Source organism: Brienomyrus brachyistius, chromosome 12 (assembly GCF_023856365.1).
Source record: "Brienomyrus brachyistius isolate T26 chromosome 12, BBRACH_0.4, whole genome shotgun sequence".
NCBI lineage: Eukaryota > Metazoa > Chordata > Actinopteri > Osteoglossiformes > Mormyridae > Brienomyrus > Brienomyrus brachyistius.
Window position 1 is genome coordinate 2,439,967 of NC_064544.1, and position 13,907 is coordinate 2,453,873.

The 13,907-nt window shown below is 43.4% G+C and overlaps 1 protein-coding gene across 5 annotated transcripts; it reads left to right on the forward strand.

Moving 5' to 3' along the window:
- The first annotated feature begins 1,623 nt into the window (after nucleotides 1–1,623).
- LOC125704705 (syntaxin-3-like) lies at nucleotides 1,624–11,762 on the forward strand. Of its 5 annotated transcripts, none has more exons than XM_048970661.1 (11): nucleotides 1,625–2,024; nucleotides 6,215–6,292; nucleotides 6,650–6,749; nucleotides 6,912–6,986; nucleotides 7,130–7,197; nucleotides 7,275–7,383; nucleotides 7,829–7,902; nucleotides 7,980–8,114; nucleotides 8,418–8,528; nucleotides 10,186–10,287; nucleotides 10,666–11,762. In XM_048970661.1, exons 1-10 carry the CDS (start codon nucleotides 1,995–1,997, stop codon nucleotides 10,282–10,284), a joined length of 879 nt encoding a protein of 292 aa, XP_048826618.1. In that variant the 5' UTR covers nucleotides 1,625–1,994; the 3' UTR covers nucleotides 10,285–10,287; nucleotides 10,666–11,762. The 5 variants fall into 5 exon arrangements, with proteins under 5 accessions (XP_048826621.1, XP_048826618.1, XP_048826620.1 ...); XM_048970660.1 differs by lacking the exon at nucleotides 1,625–2,024 and adding an exon at nucleotides 2,054–2,438; XM_048970664.1 differs by lacking the exon at nucleotides 10,186–10,287 and having other exon boundaries at nucleotides 1,624–2,024.
- Nucleotides 11,763–13,907: the final 2,145 nt, after the last annotated feature.

Below are 13,907 nucleotides of genomic sequence, written 5' to 3' on the forward strand. Positions count from 1 at the left end.
TGGGGGATGTGTCCCCTGCAATATATATTATAATTACAGCCTTGCGCAGAGAATTAATGGTGGCTCTGAGGACAGACATCTGTGTCACCACTTGTAAGGTTGCTGGTTTGAATCCCATGAATGTCAGAAGCGATCTTACTGTGTTGAGCCCTTGAGCAAGAGCCTTAACCTGCGATTGCGTCTTCCTGAGTATGATGTCAATCTACATACAGCCCTGCAAGGAGGTCCTCCAACTTACAGGGGACATTTGGGGGTTGGTGGCAGTACTGGTACTCCAGCCACTGGGGAAAGAAACTCACCCTGTTCCATTTGGACTGCTGAGGTACCACCCGCTGCATGGCTACACTCGGGTTCTCATCCCTGAGGTGGTTCGTTGCGTGGTTGGTGTGGCAATGTGCTGTAATCAGGCTGTGCTCCTCGCCTATGTTGCTTGGATTTGGTGAATTCAGCCACCCAAGGGTATGACCATGTGTCACGGAGCTGTTTCCATCAAACCAGCTTTTTAAAGGCAATTTTGTAATATTGCGTGTGCCTTGCTTCACTTTCACACCCAGGCTGCACGCTGATAGCAGGACTGTTCTGACAGATAGCTGTGGTTAGACGCTGAGTGCCGCGCTCGCCTGGATAGAACCACAGCAATGCTTCTATAACGTCCCGGGAAGTGGTGCACACGATTCTTGTGTCCGGGATAAAGGTCTGACAGAAGCATTCCTGTACTGATGTCTAGCACACTTCACCTAAATACATGGACAAACTCGTATCCAGGGCTATCTATATCCTGTTTATATGCTTAATTCGCGTCCTAATTTATGTTATACCCCTTCCCCATATTTTCGATATATGTTGGAGGACGACGGAGGAAATGAGACGTATGAAATCAATGCACATCATTGACGGTGCACACTTAAATTATTTTAATATTAAATGTTAGCCAGAAGACGAGAAACACTAAATGAGACTTTTTTGCCAATCTGACACCTTCGGTGAGCGACATGCCTGCGAATGAAGTGATGCTTCTTACTCTGCAGTTATGCGTTTCATCACGCACCGCAGCCACTGTGACGAGGGTATGGTGCAAAGAGCCATGATAACGATCAACGCTCCAGTTCCTCATCTTCTCTGCTGAAAAGCTTCGCAATTTCCCTGCTGATAATATGAGAAAATGCCGATTGTACGAATGAAAACACAGACCTGGATAGTTAGTTATGCAAAGAATGACGATTTAAGGTCTTTTAAAATCATTTACTTATTTAGCGGACGTTTTAATCCAAAGTACATTTGAAAAAGTTTTGAGAAAGCCAGTGAGTCAGCCAGTCGGCAATTCGGGTTAAGGGCCCTACAGTGAGATAACGCTGCCTACCACGGGATTCGAACCAGAAACTTTCTGGTCACTCACAGGCACAATGTGCCAATCCGCATAGATGGTGGATTTTTTTTACTGCCAAAAAGAACTTAATATAATTACATTTGTCGGTGAAACCCGTCGCGGCTCCTTTAAGTGGGCTACTTCTAGTCGGTAACTACAGGTAATCTACGGAGGTGTGGCAGTGTATGTATCCCATTGGGGCTTCCAGGTTGCGGGAGGGGGTTACTGGGCATGCGTGAAGCAGCACCTGCGCTGTACAATGATTACAGGGCGAGACGGGCGCGCGCAGGGAGGGAGAAGGAGATTATCCGCGCGCGCTACTCCGCTCTCTTAATGCACGTTGCGCGGATAGACTTAGTAAAACTACCAGGATGAACCGAAGCAGCCATATTGTATGGACATTACTTGGGAAATCAGTATTTCTAGCTTAGTAAATTCATTAGTCATGGAAATGTAAGAGTTGTACGAGACTTGGATTGAATTAGAAAAAAAGTCCTATTGCTTCTACTCAAGAAACCTTTTTGAAATATTGTCGCAGTAAGTCTGAGTCCTGCTTGTTTTTTGTTTTTTAGTTATTTATTGTTAGATTGTTTTTTAAATTGTTGGCGAGGTTGCGAAGTTATCAGAAATGAAAGACAGATTGGAACAACTTAAAGCGGTAAGTACCACTGTCTTTAATTCCCCAGTCAAGTTGTCTGTTAAAGTTGATTATAAAGGTCAAGTTTAAGAGTGAAAATGTTACGAAAAACACTACATGTCTGTATGGTGCTTTTGTGGATAACTGGCAGAAATGATAAAACTGGCACAGTTTTGTTTTTTTTTTGCTTCTTCAGTCACACGTTAGTATTAATGACTGAAAACAGACCGTCTGGGGGCAGGTATCGGAAAGGCTCTTCGTATAACTTGTTTAAAATTAGTCTAGTACTTGTTAATGACAGAGTACGTGTCGAAGTAGCTGTTAACACACAAGCAGTCAAACCAAACAACATGTATTCTTGTGATGTTTCAGTAGGTTATTTAACTACGTGGATATTTTTTAATGTTTCGCATCATACAACTGTTATTTAATCAGGTCAGTTATGTACATGTTTTCTCTTGTGTCCATGCCTTGATTTTACTGTTTTTGTCGTCTTATGTTATGTTTATGTCTCTTACATATTTATTCCGTCTTGACAAATGAGGAACGAAACTTAATCGTAGATCTTGCATGGCAAAAAAACATTCTTGATTAACTGGAGACGGATTGTAAGATCTCAGTTGCCTTGGTTTGTCACAGCCCGTTAATATGCTTTGTATTGGATTCATCGTGATCCCACAGGCTCCCTTTCGGTTCCTGATCGATGATTCACTCCTCTGATCGGTGGTCCTTGTCCGCTGTTTGCGCATCACCGTCGCCACCTATAGCCGCTGGATGACCCGGCGGATGCGTGACTGTCAGCTGCTTCAGGAGCAATTCGGGGGGGGGGGCACAGACCTGATGACGGGTGCATGAATCATTTCACAAATGCCTGTGCTTTTTATTATGGCACGTGAGTCCTGCAATCAGCCCTTGGAATAGTTGAAACCTGTCTCCACTGTTCAGTCTTTCAGTTGTTTTTTTGTTTAGCCTTTAATTCAGGGCGTGCTGACACTCTTGTACTATGTTGTCGTTATTTTTGCACTTCCTCTAGACCAGTTTCCTGGTGTAAATCGACAGCGGCGTTATATTTTGTCATTGAAAGGTATTTCGCTATCGGTAGACCTGAAAAACGTCTGGATGTGTTGCGTTAGACCAGGTATTGACGTGGAACAAGCTGTTTGATTAGTTCCCGTTCGGTGTGTACATAGGTATTATGTAGCAGGTTAGGTGTTAAAAGCGGACAGTAAAAGAGAGGACAGAGAGTAATCCTGGCTGTTTGTTTTGATTTTGAAGCCATTTGTGATTAGGGTTTGAATGCAACTCCGATGTTTGGCTGAAACTGGTAATTTCAGCACAGTGTTTAACATGCAACATGATGACTAGCCGTACAGGTTTGCCCTTCCCTAACCTTTCTCTAATGTTTAACCAGTGGGGCTTTTTTCCATAGAATTTGCTGGTTTCAGCAGATGGTGAGCGATACCATTAAAAAGGCTCTTTTTTTTACTCCCTATAATACCTGGTTTTCCAATCCCTTCAGTAAAGATATTTGTGGTATTTTGCTTCTCTTTCCAGCTTTTAATTAACGCTTAATGGTGACTGAGTTGCTGATTGGGTCATCGGCATCATCTTGACATTTCTTAATTTTATGAATATTTGCAATTGTATTTGTACTCGTGGAAATGTTTTGTACAATGGTTACGGTAACTGATGATGACCTAATATTCTGCCCTAAGCAATGTACCATTTATAATTTGTCTTATCACAAATGAAGAGCATTAAGTTAAGGGACTGCATCCAGATTTTAAGTTTATATTCAGTCTAAGAAACATACAGTTTTGCCATGTAAAATTACATGTGAAAATTGAGTGAGATTTAGACCTACTTGTGTTCAAGTGCATGATTCTAGTGGGTTTTCACTTCACCCTGTTTGTTTTATTTTTTTGTGTTATTGTGCTGGGCTGGTATCTCGGCTCTCATAATCGCGGTGTCTCCTCTGTCTGTCGCTCCCGGAATCCTCTTGCTGACCCTCCACATGAGTGTATGTGCATCAGTTGTTACTGGTGTTTTTAAAGTTCGGCATCTTAGCTTTTTAGAGCTTGCCTATTGTTGCTCCGGTTTTATATGAATTTGTCGTCGTCTTTTGGGCTGGGTGGTTTGACAGCTGGTTTTGTGAGGGACGCCCAGGCTGAATAGGTACAGAGAGAGAAGAAGAGATTAACGTCAGCAGAGTCGTGCAGATCTTGGCTTTGACATGCCTCCATTGTTAATCATATCAGGTTAATGGTGTATGTGTGGTGTAGGAAAAAGGAGGTTCCTGGAAGGATAGCCATAAAGCAGAAAGAGGCTGTCATTTACTGAAAAAAAGAGGCAATACTTTGGAGAACATCGAAAAATAATAAATGAAGTTAAGGGGAACTGATCAGAATGACAAGACAAGAAAGAGTAAGGGCTGATTCATACTTTACATTGCATGCTTGCTACGTCATTCCAATATGGATATCGAGGAGAAGAAGCTTGCATTTGCACACCGTGTCCAGAGGTGCGTGTGCACTGTCTGTGTGGACGCAGATTTGGAGTGCAGCACGCGTTCATCCGTGGAGGTGCACGATGACGTACAGCGCATCATAAGATGCGCAAGATGCGCGAACCAACCGTAAATACGGCTGCGCTGTTAATAAATAGTTTGAGCGAAAGACCTTTGAATGTGTGTCTCTCTGAGAACAGCTGCAGAATATGAGCAGTAATAAGTCTCCTGAGAAAATCCGATGGGAGAGACATGAAAAAGGAAATGTTGAAACGATGGATCCCCCCTCTAGAAGTGGGTGTCCAGTAATGGCCTTCAACGGTTTGTCACACGATAAAAAAGCAATAAAAAACATTGTCTTGGCGTCTAAGCTGAGTGAAACCTGACACGTCGATTTGGTTCACTTTGATCTGCTTTGCATTGTGGTCTTGTTTTTCCTGAGGGACACCATGTGTGACTTAACTTGTTCTACTAAGGCAGTCTTTTAGCTGTGCGAAATGATTAAAATAGCCATGGTTTATAGGGACTTTTCATATTTGTATTCAGGTAAATGGGGTCTTTTAGCGATGGATGCAGTAGTGCAGCCTCTCATCTGCTAGGTGTGAGGCAGCCATTGACATTCGTTAGTCTGTAATGTCCGGGATGGTTGAGAAGACCATTTTCATTCAAACATGGTAGGTTGATCTCATTCATTTTTTTGTAGTTTACTCTCTTGCAGTAAACTACAAAGCTGGTTGTAACTATTTAGCTGTTAATGGGTTTCTTCCTGGCCCTCTGCACACCTGCTAGCATATTTGTTTTCGGTTTGTGTGACAGGGAGTATGCAGGAGGTCATGTCGTTATTTTAGTAACATGAAAGTGCAAGAGTGAAACTCATTTCCAAAGGTGTATTATCAGGCGAGATGATTTAGATCCTTTTTGAAACTGTGACTCTTTACTTTTCATTCAGACTGAACTTTTTTTTTTCACCAGACTCTTTCTTAAACTAACACCGTCATTAGTCTTCTGTGTGGAATGCCTTTTGTCCCCTGCTTCTGCAGTTGTGGATGTGTAAGAAACACCGGCAACGATTTCATGGTTACCTCATCAGTGTTCTGCAGACTGTTCTACCTCCAGAACTAGTAGAACTGCCTGTGGGGAACTCCCCGTGATGGCATAGGCGACGTAATGAGATTAACCGGCATGATCAGATGTGAAACTGGAGCTGTTTGGGGGTGTGGATTAATGTAATGGGCCCCCATCTCTCACTACATATGTTTCCTCTTTCATTTCCCACGTCATCTCCCTCAGGCACATCTTTAAAATGCTCAGCACATCACAGATGATATTCGACTATTCAAATATCGGCGTTTTGAAAGTGGCTTGTCAGCGACGCGTGGCTTTATACCGTACGCTGAGATTACCGGGAGGTGTTGTATGAGAAAGGGAAAGATTGTGACCGTTTTGATATTCGGCTGTGCCCAGTGTGGTAGCCTCTCTAAGCTGGCCAGATATTGCTTGTGGCTAAATGTGCATTAGTCCAAGTGAAATTTCTTGTAGTGCATCGATGCGCACATGCATATTTAAAAAAAAAAACAAACAACGCTGAAATTGACATAATTGATTCTGTTCCTAAACAGTGTTTTGCGTGCCACTGCTTGGCTTCCTGCCATGGTGGTATGGACTAGACGCTACTCATGGCTGAGCTTTGTGTTCTTTCCCGCAGACATGCGACACGGATGATGTTGAAGATGTGGAAATCGCCATAGACAATCCAGCCTTTATGGATGAGTTCTTTGATCAGGTAGTACCGTGAAATATTGTCAGTATCCATAAAATCACATTTTTATAACCCGTGATTCTACTTTACGGAGGGACGATGTGATTGGTGGGTGAAGAGAATTGTGCTGTGCATGATTTTTATTTTATTTTTTTTTGCGTGGGTGGGATGATTGAAGCATTCAAAAAATTGGTCACACCAGCCACTCCTGCCTCACGCCCTAGCAAACAGCCTTTATGTCAGGACAGCTTCTTGCGAGCATGTTGTAATGTCGGCTCTTTGTGCGCTCGGTGGTTGGGGCGTGACGCTGACGTTCCGCAGAAATGTCTCCGTTTGTGCCTGCGTCTCTTTCGAGCCTTTGCCTCTCTCCCCTCAACCCAGATTGAGGACATTCGCAGCAACATCGTAAAGATGGAAGGGAGTGTGACTGAAGCCAAGAGACTCTACTCACTCATCCTATCCGCCCCCACCTCAGACCAGAGTCAGTATGCAGCATGTTGGCCTCTATCACAGACTCTCTGTGTGTGTGTGTGTCTCTCTCTCTCTCTGTACATCTCCCAGTGCCTGAAATGTAACCGATTTACAGTATTTACATTTCTGTCCATATATATCTTGAATTCTGTGTCCCCTCCCCCCCCCCCAGAAACACAAGATGACTTGGAGGCCATCACTAACAATATCAAGAAAAGGGCTCGAAGCACTCACAGCAAACTTAAGAGTATGTTCAGGGTCTTTTTTTTTTTTTTTTTTTTAAATACATAAATAAATACAAGTTTCAATGACTTTATGTAGTTGCTGTAGAAGTGGTAATTGCAAAACATTTGATGCTTGGGTAATGACCTTCATTTTTCTTTTTGCCAGGTATTGAGCAAAACCTGGTGAGAGATGAGGAGAGGGCGTCCACAGACATGCGCATCCGTAAATCACAGGTAACGCAGGAGCGCCGCAGGGCGGACGCCGTAGCTAACGCGCTAAGGCTCTTATCGTCTTTCTTTGGCGTTCCCAGCATTCTGTCCTGTCCAGAAAATTTGTGGAGGTGATGACCAAGTACAACGAGGCCCAGGTGGACTTCCGGGAGAAGAGTAAAGGGCGGATTCAGCGACAGCTGGAAATCAGTGAGTCTCCATTACTGCCCTGTCGCATTGTATCTTCTGTTCCTGTGTCCCCCTTATAGCCGCTGTTGCAAGTGTAGTTATTGTGAAGCTGCCACCGTGTTTGAAACCACGAACGATTTATGTAGCATTTTGCTAATTATGCTAACAATGTGACTGCTTTATTTCATTTGGAAATGCTTAGTCTGTTCTCATTCGAAATCAACTTTTGCTGCGTCCTTAAAATCCGAGTCTTTGATGCCGTTTGCCCACCCTTGATGACATGCCAGCTGATGGCAGAATCAGTTATATGGAGACAGTTCCCAGCTAGTCGAGGTAACTGGTTCTGGTGACTGTTTCTGCTGGCGTTATCGGTGATGGTGCGAACGACCCTTTGTGAGTTTCTCTCTCGGCGAGCATTAAGCATCGTCTGTTCAGAAGTAACCGGCCCTCCTTTTCTTTCATCTAGCTGGTAAAACGACGACCGACGAGGAGCTGGAGGAAATGCTGGAAAGTGGGAACGCAGCGGTTTTCACAGCAGGGGTAAAGCAGGCACCGCTGGGCTGGGTGTGCATGCGCACTGTAGGGTCTGTCCCATGTTGACCTTTGCCTCTGCGCAGATCGTGGACTCGGGCATCTCGAAGCAAGCGCTGAGTGAGATCGAGGCTCGGCACAAAGACATTGTGAAGCTGGAGAGCAGCATCAGGGAGCTGCATGAGATGTTCGTGGACATCGCCATGCTGGTGGAGAATCAGGTAGCGGCAGAGGCTGGATGTTCCCCCTCCCCCCCCCCCCCCCACGCCTGTTTCTCTGTCGATTCCTTCCCTCTGACTGAGTAGCCTTTAGCCCAGACACCAGAAGTCTCAATGAGATTTACAACCTTTTATATTTTCTGTAAGGCATTAATCTGCATCTGTGGATACTGACGTTGAGGTAGGAGTCTTCATCACGATTCTGTTACAGGTTCTGTCTCGTCAGTGAGCCAGAGTGAGTGTGACTGTTTGTCACCGTCACCCGGTTGATAAATCTCACCCGAGCCCGTACCTCTTGTGTTCCAGGGTGAAATAGTAAACAACATCGAGGTCCATGTGTCCAAAGCAGTCGATCATATAGCGGTGGCCAAGATCGAAACCAAAAAAGCTGTCAGGTACCAGAAGAAGTCCCGCAAGGTAGCTTTCTCCAGCCAGCCCTGTGGCCTGGCAGCCCGAGTTGGTATTTCAGCGACAGATGTTTAACCCTTTTTGTATCTTTGCGACACTCTGTCCCTTTACTTCTGTCCCTCTTCTTTCCTCATGACCTTAATTTTTCTCACCATTTCCACCCTTTTTTTAAAAATTTATCCTCACGCTTGAGTCCACCGATTTCTGCTCAGGGTGGCATGATTGACAGGGTCGAGAACAATATGGACCAATCAGTGGGTTTCGTAGAGCAGGCCCCGGCAGACACAAAGAAAGCCGATGTTCGTTGGGTGAGTGGTAATAGGTGGTGACGTGCCCCTCTGTAACCACAATGATCCCAAAACCCCATAATCCATCATCCCTCAGGTTCAGTAATGCTGGTACAAAGTAAACCCTAAATAACTTCAGCCTAATTGTTGTTATAGTATACAGTACCTAATACAGAAATATCTAATTAACCAGAAAGGGGCCAATTAAAAATATGAACATTTCACGATGCACTTGGTTTTTAAAAACCAATCTGAAATAAAAACAATTCTTCATAACATTTACATAAGCTTCACACAGCTTGGATATTCACACTTGAATGAGATCCATATCATTAAACAAGAATTGGTTGTACACCGCCTTTGTGGTAGGTAAGCAAAATACTACAAACACACACACACACACACACACGCCCAGTGCTGTGCCTCTCTCAATTCTGCGGTGCACCATGATGTACCGCCTTGCTGTGTAACAAAGGGCTGTACATTTTATTCCTGTAAGCACAGCATCACTTAACTGTATATAACATCTGTTTCAGTGACTACCTGTCTGTTTTTGTAATGATCCTCAGTGTAAGCAGTAATCCCTCTCCCCCCTTTTGTGACATCCTACCCTTATCGAGAGCCTCAGTGTTTCCATCAGTCCTCACTCTTGACTTGCCATGCAGGTCAATAAATAGACTGAAGCAGACTGCATCTACTGGACAGCCAGACCATAACCTTTGGCAAAGGAGAGGTCCTCTCACCCGTCAGCCAATTGCATGGTCACACATGCACACACACTCTTTGTCTTTTCATTTTTTTTTTTTTTTGTTTTTACCTTCCATCCTCACTGCCCGTGGTTATTTTATAGTCACACTCACTGCTCTGATGTTTGCACTAGCTGAAATTTCGGAGCCTGAAGGTGTGTCCAGCAGTGATGCTCCAGGCAGTTTCCCGGAGCTTGCTTGTCGTTGTGACATCATGACGTTAATCTGTGTTGTTATGGTGACATATGTGTGAGTGTTTGTAGATCTGGGGAGGGGAAAAAAAATAGGCATGTGGTGTTTCCATGGCTGAATAATTTGGGGGGGGGTGTGTGTATGGGGGTAGGAGATCTGAACAGCCTTGTGTTTGATTGGGTGGGCAGTTAGCCTGTCCTGAGGTTTTGTCTGAGGCACTATGGGAAAGGGGGCTGTGATAAGGAACTGCTAAAATAACAATGACCTTGTGCAAATAAGAAATGTGAGGCAGTAGCTGAACTGTGCGTGTCGTCATGCGGACTTGTCTAGTTTTCCTATATGATAGTGGCCCGTGATGCAGGTGTGTGTCCACAGTTGGATTTTTATTGCTGGGGAGTATGCCTTTTTGTGTCTTACGCACTGTGTGATTGTGCCCCACAGAAAATGGTGATTATAGTGGTTGTAGTGCTGGTGGTGCTAGCACTCATAGCCCTGATAATTGGGCTCTCAGTGGGACTGACAGTGAAACGTGGCACGTGAAGGGTGAGTAAGAGTGGCGTCCTCCCTGCGTGCCGGGGTTTGGGGGGCTCTCGGGTGTAGTGGTGCAGCTGGATGCCTCTGTGCTTCGTTACGATGGTTTCAGTTCTCTTGGCTGTGGTTCTGGATGCATTTCCCCCTGCCGTGGTTCCTAAGTGCTGTGTTGTTTCTCCTCTCCCTCCTGGGTTTCCTGTGGGGGCACCAAACTTATGTTCCTGGTGGGTTTGTGTCTTCTGGTGAGGATAAGGGGCTCTGCCACAGGCCAAAGGTCTCTTCTGAAGTCTGTTTCGGCGGTTTCTGCATACCTCAGTCGTCCTGTCTGTGATCTGAGCCTGTTCCATGCCCGTCCAGCTGACATTGGGTTTTTTTTTTCTCTCCCCATAGAAAATGATCATACTGGGTGTTTGCGTCGCCGTCCTGCTTGTCATTATCCTGGCCGTCGTTCTGTCGCAGACGGTGTGACAGCCCATCCCCAGTGCCATTCTTCTCACGCCCTCCTCCTGCTCCGTGCCTCGATCCCTTCACCAGCCCTCCTGCTCGGTTGAAAAGAACTTGGGAACCAGCAAAACAATCCACATCTCCCACTGAAGACACTCCAAGCCCCCGAGTTGGGGGGGGGGGGACACCTGGAAGATGTCCGGTTGAGGAATAAACTCTCCCTAATCCTGCTTTTGAACTGCATGTAAATAAGGGCAGCGAGTTAAGCCAGAAAGGCAGAACCAGCGCTGACATCATTCATAGTTACCGGAAGAAAAACTGATATAAACACAGAGTGCCGCTTAAAATCGCTAAGTGCGCACACACCCTAAAAGACGATTTACGTGTGACCTTTCGAGGCAGAAGGGAAACCTGCGTTTAACACTATGTACACAATATAAACCTGGTCTACACCTAGCGGTGACATCTCGGCCAGATCGTACGCATTAATGGAGTCCAGCCAGTTCAAAAAGGGCCTCGTACAAACCAGTGTCTGGACTTCACTGTTGCTTCCTGTTCGGGGTAGGAAGTCTCCCCCACCCTTGTGAAGTCTACAGTGCCTTTCATACGTGTCACCTGACACTTTATACCCTTTTTTAAAAATCCAGAATGAGTTGACCTGCCTTCCAAGGAGGTTCAGCTACTAACATTTTAAGTTGTTCCTGTTGTACAATAAATGCTCTGGTGATTTACTCTGAAAATACAAACCTTTTGCTCTGTCAGGTCAGAAGATGCTTTCAGTTTACAGTTCAATTTCAGTGTATATAATTAGTGTTTTTGTGTAGTGAGCAAAACGACTCATTCTTGGTATTTTCCCATCCAGGAAACGGTAGCATGACTGGCTTCTGTGATCATTTACTGTATATTGCGGCCTGTGGTAACACATTTAAAACTGGGAGATTCTTAAGTTGTAAGACATTGATTGTTATATTTTTGTCGCTGTTTTTATGGAGATCAGATTTCACTAAATTAATAAAATATATTTTGGATGTTTGTGATTTAAATTTGGTTCATAATTGTCTTGAATTTTTTATGGAATCATTTTCACTCTTCCCGGTATCCTTCGGTGTTTATCTGTAAATGTGATGCATTAATAACTAGTCTATAAACAGACTTTACACAGTAATAGGCAAATAAACAATATGTACACCTGTAATGAAACATGAATTTTTGTTCCAGGGGACCTCTGCTGTGACTTGGTAGTAACCTGTGTAGGTAGCACTTCAGTTCTTTTGTGTTTCACTGTATAGCTGCTGGTTTGTGCGCGTGTGTATGTGAGTGTATATGTATATCTATGTATCTGCATGCGTGCGGCAATGATGCTCGGCCCAGTTCCTCTGCGATGCCTTGTCCATGTCCGCCGGACCTTCCCCATGCAAGTCCTTCAGCATTGGAGCTTCCAACCCCCTTGTCGTGGCAAGTGTTACGCCAGACCGCGGAACGCTGGGGGTTTGTCGGTGGGTGTCCGTTAATTTATTTTGGGAAAGTATATATTGTCAATTTATACGACCGTGGCGTTCGCGCGTTCTGTTGGCAGTTGAAAAATGGAAACGGTTAAACCGATTCCTCTCGGCCGGACTTAATTCCGGTCCGTCCCATTTCAATGCGACGTAAACCGGTTTGCATATATACATATATATACATATATATATACATATATATATACATATATATATATATACATATATATATACATATATATATATACATATATATATACATATATATATATATGAGAGAGAGAGAGGCCTACTAGCTGGTTAATTTGTTGTAATATTTAAAGCTATTTTAAGGGGAAAAGGCCTTAAAACAGGCCGATTATCATGTCAGATTGTTTTTACATACTGAAATTATTTCTGAGTTAATTACTTGTTTTTAATTAGAAATACTTGGACTACCTGTTTTAACTTTATATCTGCATGCAATCGAATGCATTTTTAATATATATTAATTTATAATTTATGTAGAAGTAAAATTATTACGAGCGTAATATAGACAGTAACTTTTGCGTCACCAAAAATGTCTCTGAGGCCCCATTAAGATAAGCTCATTTTAATATGGTGTTTTGAAAATGAGAACAACGTGAATTATATCAATTATATCACTGTTTAGCATATGAATACCATGGAAATTCCACTACAACATAAACAATCATCTTCACAATTTTATGCAGTTTTGCTGCTGCTGCGGAATTCATTTCAGTGACCCAGTAGAACAAATCTACGCCATGTATTTTTTTGCACCAGATATGTCGTGTGATTTCTCCGATATTTCTGAGTTCGTACTCTTTCGCCCGTCTAATCCCCTGCCGTTTCACACTTTGGGGAGCCGCGGTCATGCTGTGTCGTACGATGCTTATCTGCGTTCTGGGTGCAGCTGGGTACAAATACTTCTCCTAAAAGATGCAGATGAACATCTAACTGTGAATGTAGCTCGCTGTATCATGTTACATATGCATTCTAAAGAAATCTGTTCTATCAGCATGAGACACTGAAATCGCCGGTTTTATATTGCAGGTACAAACCAGCCCAAGTTCATTGGCATTCGTACAAATGACGTAGTGACCAGCTCAACGCACCACAATAAAAGTTGTACAAATTTCACCACAGACACCTGTTAATACAAGGTCAGGCCACTATTCATTTCAGTCTTTCGGTTAAATACAATTTATATACACCGTTTTTCAGGTTTTGGTTTTCAGACATATTACTGAAACAATAGATATAGTATGTGTCTTTGTGTGTACTCTTTATTTATTAGTGGCGACAAGCACAATAATGGTAGTATGATGTTCGTATTTCTCATCAGTGTCAATTTGTTTTCTAGTTTGTTGATTCTCTAATAAAACACGTATTAATTTAACACAGCCGTTCACCTTACACTGTCAGGAAATATATCTTCAGTTTTGGTTTGTCTGTTGCATCCTTATATCATTAATTAAATGTTAATTTGTGTTTTCTATATATATGGTTATTTTTTGATCGAAGTTGCAAATCCCATTCATTATTTTCAGTAAGCAGGGAAAGTGCATCCTGGCAGACTTCTATGCACATTTTAAACAAACGTTATTTGTATACTGTGCGCTCCTCAAATGGGAAAGCGGAAAATTAAAGATTTAGTAGTATTTTTCTGGAAAATGGGTCCGAAAC